The 7,678-nt window shown below is 52.1% G+C and overlaps 1 protein-coding gene across 4 annotated transcripts in view; it reads right to left on the bottom strand.

Moving 5' to 3' along the window:
* Nucleotides 1-6,327: 6,327 nt before the first annotated feature.
* Nucleotides 6,328-7,678, bottom strand: part of DDX25 (DEAD-box helicase 25) — a 1,022,381-nt gene continuing 1,021,030 nt past the window's right edge. For all 4 annotated transcript variants that reach the window (XM_069617288.1, XM_069617290.1, XM_069617287.1 and 1 more), the window contains one exon: nucleotides 6,328-6,503. In XM_069617288.1, coding sequence (XP_069473389.1) covers nucleotides 6,445-6,503 — 59 coding nt within the window. In that variant the 3' untranslated portion in view covers nucleotides 6,328-6,444. The remainder of the gene's footprint in view (nucleotides 6,504-7,678) is intronic.

Genomic DNA, 7,678 nt, shown 5'->3' with positions numbered 1-7,678 from the left:
CGTTTCTGATCTGTCTTTCGTAGTAGTAACCAATCACTGATCTCTGCGTCATACTGACCACAGCCAATGACTGCCATCTCCCTAAGCCACGACTCTGGCAGCCATCTTCAGATTTGGTAGCACGTGAAGTGGCAGTATGACCAAGTGAAGAGCCGCAGAGGGGTAGGCGGGAGGGTTCGCATGTGAATCCATGCCAGACCCATGCTGGAGAACAACAGTTACAGGTAAGTAACTTGTTCCTTCTCCAGCATGGGGCCTGGCATGGATTCACATGCTCATGAATAAAGAATACATAGCAGTACACACATGCACAACCACGGGAGGTGGCACAGGCTCAACATTAAGCATTACATCCAAAACTCAACGTTAAGCAATTCTTACAGCCTCACCCGGCTCACCTTAGGCGAACAGGTTGCGCAGCACTGCTTGGCCGACCCTGGACTCCTCCCTGGAATCCCGATCGACGCAGTAGAATTTCGTGAAGGTGTGTGTCGACCGCCACGTAGCAGCCCTGCAGATGTCCAGCAAGGGCACACCAGATAGGAACGCCGTGGTAGCTGCGATCGCTCTGGTGGAATGGGCTCTCGGACGGCCAGGCAGCAGTCGGTTTGCCAACCGATGACAGTACATGATACAGCCGGAGAGCCATCTGGAAGTGGAAGCCTTCGAGAGAGCCTTCCCCTGATTGACAGGTCCAAAGTTCACAAAAAGTTGCGACGTCTTCCGAAAACTCTTCGTGCGGTCCACGTAGAACTTCAGCGCTCTAGCCACATCCAGCGAGAACAAAGTTCTTTCAGCCGGCGACGATGGCGACGGGAAGAAAACAGGCAACACCAAGGATTCGTTGAGGTTGAAGTCCGACGGCACCATGGGCATGAAGGAGGGGTGCGTCCTGAGCACTACCCTCGTGTCGTGAAAAGTCAAGTACGGGGGCTTGCAGGAAAGGGCCTGGATCTCTCCCACCAGTCGTGCGGAGGTGATGGCCACAAGAAACGCTGTTTTCCACGACAAGAACTTCAACGGAGCGGAGTGCAGAGGCTCGAACGGAGGTCCCATGAGCTTGGTCAGCACCACGTTGAGCTCCCACACCGGGAACGATCTGAACAGTCCCTTCATGAATTCTTTCACCAGACGATGAGACCACAAAGAACGTCCGTCCCGTGGTTCTGGTGTATCGAGAGATCGCAACAAGATGGATCTTGATGGAAGCGTGTGCCAGTCCAGTCTTGGCCAGCGTCAGCAGGTACGGCAGTACTTGAGGAGCCGTAATCCGTAGAGGGTTAATCGTCTTTGTGTGGCACCAGACAGAGAACCTCTTCCATTTGTGTCCGTAGCATTTAAGAGTCGAGGACGCCCTGGCCTTTGCAAGAACCTCTCTGCAGTCGGCCGGTATGTCGTAACCTCCAAACTAACGCTGCAGGAGCCAGGCCTGCAAGTTCAGCGAATTCAGGTCGTGATGGAGGATGGCGCCTCCTTCCCTGGAGAGAAGATCCGCGTCCACTGACAGTTTGATTGACAGGGACGCTGACAAGTCCAGAAGGTCCGGGAACCATATCTGTCTCGGCCATGCAGGTGCAACGAGGATCATCCTGCACTGTCACCTCTTCAGCTGGTTGATGAGCCGGATCAGCAGCAGCAATGGAGGGATACGCATATGAGAACGCATCACCCATGCTCCTCGGCTGGGGAAACCTGCTGGCGAACCTCCGGCACTTGGAGTTCGTCGCCGCGAATAGATCGATCTAGGGTGTGCCCCACCGTCGGAAGAGGCGGTCCACTAGATCCTGTCGTAGTTCCCACTCGTGGCACGAGCGCAGCTCTCTGCTGAGCGAGTCGGCAATGGTGTTTTTTTATTCCTGCCAGATGAAACGGCACCAGAAACATCCCTTGGACGACAGCCCAATGCCACAGATCCTGCGCCTCCTTGGACAGGGCTGGGGATCTGGTACCGCCCTGCTTCCTGATGTAGAAATCGGTGGTGGTGTCGGTGAAGATCCTCACCACCTTGCCCCTGAGGGACGGAAGAAAGGACCTGAGGGTCCAAAACACTGCACGGAGTTCCAGGACGTTGATATGTAGGGACTTCTCCGCCGGCAGCCAAAGACCCCTCGTGTGCAGGTTTTCGGTGTGCACTCCCCACCCTTCCAGGGAGGCATCCGTGGTCACTGCCTTCTGGTGGCCCGGGGTCTGGAAGTCCATGCCCGCCGTCAGATGTGCGCGGTTGCCCCACCACTGGATCGCTTGTCGGAAGCTCTCGTCGAGTGTGATCCTGTCCTCGAAGCTGCCCGTCGTCTGGATCAAGCTGGCGTCCGGGAAATCCTGTAATGGGCGCATCCGAAGCCTGCACAGGCGGATGAGATAAATGCAAGACGACATCATTCCGAGGAGGGACTTGATGGACCTCACCCTGGCCGCGTCCGCAACCAGCATACGCTGCACCTTGCCCAAGATGGCCCTCGTCCTTTCCTCCGACGAAGAGGCCAGAAGCGACACTGTGTCGAGCTTCGCTCCCAGAAACAGCGCGTCTTGCGCGGGCACCAGGTGGGACTTGGCGTAGTTTCTGGAGAATCCCAGGTCTGTGAGTAGTTGGACGGCCTTTGCCGTGTGCTCCGCGGCGAGCTCCTTCGTCTTCGCTCGGATGAGCCAGTCGTCCAGGTAGGGGTAGACGTGGATCCCCTCCAGGCGCAGCGCGCCGCCACCGGTGCGAGGCACTTGGTGAACACCCTGGGTGCCGACCTCAATCCGAAGGGAAGGGCTCTGAACTGGTAGTGACACCCTTGGACCACGAATCCGAGAAACTTTCGGTGTCCCTTTAGGATGGGGATATGGAAGTAGGCATCCTCCAAATGCAACGACGACAGGAAATCGCCCTCCTCCAGTTGGCCCAGGACGTGCTGGAGGGTGACCATCCGGAACTTCTGTGCCTTGATGAATTTGTTCAGTCGTTGGTCCAGGATGGGACGCCATCCTCCAGTCTTTTTCTTCATGAGGAAGTATCTTGAGTAAACTCCGGAGCCCTGAAGCCTCTTTGGGACGAGCTTGATGGCGCCTTTCTTGAGCATCGCCTTTACCTCCAAGAGAAGTTGAGGGACGTGATGTTCCTTCCTGGCCACGGGGGGGACACGCAGGCACTTCTTTAGAAACTCGAGCGCGTGACCCTGGGCCAGGGCGTCCAGCACCCAACGGTCGGTGGAGATGGACTCCCACATGCTGACGAAGCTTGCCAGCTGGCCTCCCACCGGGGTGCTTCGGTGACTCCACGGCCGGTTCAGTCCTGCTTCGACGAGGCTTTGCCGCCTTGTCCTCCTTGGGGACGACGGTGGGGTCTGCCCGACTTGCATCGTCCCCTGTAGGCTTCCTGCGACGACGAACGGGCCGCTTGACGATAGATGGAAAATCCGCCGCCGGAACCTTTGGAGGCACCCTGTTTGCCTCTGCCGCTCCGAAAGGGCGGCCGTCGTTGCTGGTGAACACCAAGAGCCCGGGCCGTCTCCGTGTCCGTCTTGATGGCTTTTAGGGATTCGCCCACTGTTTTTCCCAAACAGGGTGCTCCCGTAAAAACGGCATGTCCAAGACTCTGGTCTGCACGTCCTGACGGAAGTCAGTAGCCTTGAGCCATCCACGCCGCCTAAGGCACACGCCGTTGCCCAACTGGCGAAATCCAGTGTCAGCGAAGTCTGTCGCTATCGTAATGTCGTGGTCTGATGCCACTTCTCCCTCCTGCAAGATCTCTAGGGCCTCCTCTTGTCGTCTGGTAAGAAGTCCAGCAGGGGGGCGAGTTTGTACTACAACTCCCTGTCGTAGCGGGCTACGATAGCCAAGGCATTGGCAGCCTTGATCGTCGTCGCTGCCAATGAGATGACTCTGCGTCCCATCGTGTCCAACTTCTTTCCCTCGCCGTCCGGCGGGGAGGTTGACGTAGAGGCCAAGGCCCCCCCACCCCCGCGCTTTCTTCCTGGCCGCCGCAGAGACGACCAAATCCGGGGTCGGCTGTGCCCGAAGGCACAAGGGGGCCGCGTCCGTGACCCAGTACTACTTCTCGTATCGATCCCTTCTCGCCGGCGTTGTGGATGGGTTCTTGAGGAGGGCGAGACCCACATCCCAGATATCGTCCAGTAGAGGTACAGCGAGGACCGTCTTCCTCTTGGTCTTGCGCCGTTGATAAAGGAAACCTTCCTTCTTCTCTTCCGGGCAAAGCTGGAAAAGCTTGGATGCCCTGGCGATCATGGCGTGAAACGATCCTATCTCGTCGGGCGGGGAAGCCTGGGGAGGAGGTGACGACGGGAGGTCCTCGTCGTAAACCTCGTCTGTACCAGTCGCGGCCGTGTCAGTCCCCGTATCATCCCCCCGGGTCGTGGACGGGGAGGAGGGCTGAGTAGGGCGCGATGGTTGAAAAGGAGGTGGAGGGTGAATCCTTTTCTCTTAAGAGGAGGGATCCCAGAAGGGCCTGGCTCCGGGTCCCCCGTCGGGAGCGGTTCCTCCGTTGGTGGAAACGGCAATCTCGTCCTCATCTCCGAGCATAAGGACTGTATAGCAAACAAAATGGCCGCCGAGTTGTCTTGCGGCACTGGTTGAGGGGATTTCGACGGGCGGACAGGAGCCCCGTCGGCCCCCTCGATGTTCTCGTCGTCTCCTACGTCGGGGTCCCTCCCGACGGGCTGGTCTTCTTCCACCCCAACACCGTGGCTTAAGACTTCGATCAGCTCCTCCTCAGAGGTTGAAGCCGAATCCACGACTACCTCCTGCCCCCCCCTTTTTCTTCTCCGTCCTTCTCCACGTGCGTCTTGTCCTCATGCAGGCAGTGGAAGCAAAGGGAGTGTACGTCCTCAGACATTCTGAAGCTGGCATCCAGGGCAGACCCTGAACAGCTTTCCGGGCGTCGAGCTTCCCTTCTCCTGGGTCATGATCGAGATGGGCCCAAGAAACTTTTGACCGAAAAAGAGAACATTTTCCTAAGAAAAAGTGCGAAAAAAGCACTACAGCCCGAGAGCAATAGCACGAGGATCCCAACACTTGAACGTGCGGTAAAAATCGGAAGATGGCTACCAGAGGCGGGGCTTAGGGAGATGGCAGTCATTGGCTGTGGTCAGTATGACGCAGAGATCAGTGATTGGTTACTACTACGAAAGACAGATCAGAAACGAAACTGATTTTTCTTTACCGAGGATTACCAGCCTGACGACGGGGAATTTTCATGAGCATGTGAATCCATGCCACACCCCATGCTGGAGAAAATGTGGAACTAAAACAGGTTACCAGATAAGAGGTCCAGGATGCAGAGAGGCCTTACGGGAAATCTCCTGAGTTCCCTATAGGCCAGTCCACCCTTGGCTCTAGGAATGAATACCGCTACAGGAGTCCATCAGCATGGCCGCACGCCTTAATTCAGACGATTCTCCTGCTATGTTAGTGGCAGCCATGGAGTTATTTTCCAGGTATAATGTATAGATGTTTGTTTATATCAAGTAAAAGAGGCTTTTATCATCCTCTTAAATAACGCACTCTAGGAATAGTGCAATTGCAATTTGTCACACCTACAGCTGTTTTCTGGTCCCACATATTGTCGCTCATCTTGATGTTGTTGACTGGTGAGGAGTTGTTTATTTTGACGTAGGAGTGCCGTTGCACGGATTAAAATGGGCTTGACAAAAAAAAAAAAATAGTAGTACAAAAACTAGTGCGGTTTACTGTTTACTTAATTCAGATAAACACTACAGAAGCTTGGTGAATGATTTGTTTTCTTGGGCGATTGCCTGAACTGCTAGCCTTTATACAGGAACTATAGGAGTCTAACTGGGCATCCTGCCCCCACAAGCAATAGACACCAGTCAGAACCCCCGAGCCCTGCTCCTCAGCCCAGAGACACAGGTTTAAGATTTGAACCTATTTTTTTTATAACAGCTAACTCAAAAGATTTTTTTTTTTTTTTTTAAAGATCGAACTAATAAAGTTGTGTTATATAGTTGTGATGCAGATCATCCCTCTATACCACTGTACTTTGGCCTTTGCAAAGGAAGCTTTACAAAAATAAAAAGTCATTACCAGAGCATTTCACACAACTTTGTTTCTTCCTTTGCTTCCAATATGAACTATTTCAGGTTCAAGACATACACGGCATTACAGCGTGCATATAGCCAACATCAGACTGCCTGAATGAACACTGAACAGACCGGCATTTCCCCTGGTAATAATTGACACACAGGGTGTTGGAGAGTCACGCTATCAACCAGCTTAATGACCTTCGTCCTGGTGACTTGCCAAAAAGGCAATGCATGATGGGCCCAATTTAATTTGTGAAAGATAAGTAAATAGCGGGAAACAAAGAAATATAAACAATAACTATATTTTATTTATTACCCATGATAAACGAACAATATTTTATAAATACAACAGATAATGATTTAAGAGATTTTTTTTAAGTGCACACATTTGATCATCCTCTCTTCAGATGCTCTGCTCAATGTCATCCATGTCACTGGTATTCAGTTTTTTGATTTTGACACCTAAAAACAGAAATGCAGAGAAAACAATGAGCTACATCAGTACATGGTTGGGGTGACAGGCAGAGAATACATTCACATGCAGGGTATAGTAAAGGGGATCAATATTTTAGCAAAGGGCATGAACAAAAAAAGTTAAATTAAGCTAATTTGAAGTTTACACATTGAAAGGATTACTGTACTCCTGGTATGTGGACCCCCCCTTTCCTCCAGAACTTTGGAATATCTTCGCCACCATGACAGGACTAGACCCACTAGGACGCCCCACTCACAGGCCTCTGCACAGCTGAAACTACACATTCCTAAAATGTAGCGGAAGTGATCATCATCGCTTGAATGTGCTCCAAGGAGACATGCCTCCGAAAAGCTATTGATGCACCTTTGGTACTCAAAAGAAAACACGGATGCCAGGAGTGCAGGTTATACATTTTGTATGCTTAGATTATATATGGCACCAGCCACCACACTATTTTGGCCTTTGAGGATTTCGACCAAATCATGGCCTCCACATGACAACATCTAATCTTGGTTAACAACTGGCGTACAGTTTATCAAATGTGTATTTCCACAGCCAACCATTTCGTAACAATACCTGGTTGCACAAACTGAGTAAAGAGCCTGAATCGCAAGGGAAGGCTCAGCTAACACAACACGCTCTTCTATGTGGCTAAGGTGAAGCCTACAGATGCCCTGGGCTCGAAAGGCTCATGCATAAAACAGGACTGTTCTAATTTCAGGTCACATGAAGGTAGTGGAGGACAAACACACGGATGCAGTCTAGCAAGACTGTTAAAATGCCTCTTCAATCTGCTGAAGATTGGACATTGAGTTTCTCACCCCTTGATCAAACTCTTGGCCTCCAAGGAGTCAACCTCCTTTGAAAAGCTAATTGATAGTCACCTGGGAACATCACATTTCATCTCCACTCTTTTGGATCCCCAAAATATATTGTGTGACCATAAGGTCTGGCCCTTCATGTTCGATCTCAAGTAGAGGATCCTGGTATCAGAATTTAAAATTAGCACTTAACACCCAACAGAATGTGTGTGATTTTACACAGACCTCCGATGGGTGCTGGAGGATGTGGCAGTAAGGGCGTCCCTTATATGGTGATGTCGTCCCAAACTTACTGGAAGGAGAAGGGTACTATTAAACACATCCTGGGATATTCTTTTGTT

This window comes from Ambystoma mexicanum, chromosome 9 (genome assembly GCF_040938575.1).
Source record: "Ambystoma mexicanum isolate Mex_15411 chromosome 9, UKY_AmexF1_1, whole genome shotgun sequence".
Lineage (NCBI taxonomy): Eukaryota > Metazoa > Chordata > Amphibia > Caudata > Ambystomatidae > Ambystoma > Ambystoma mexicanum.
This window is presented reverse-complemented; position numbering and strand designations above follow the sequence as displayed.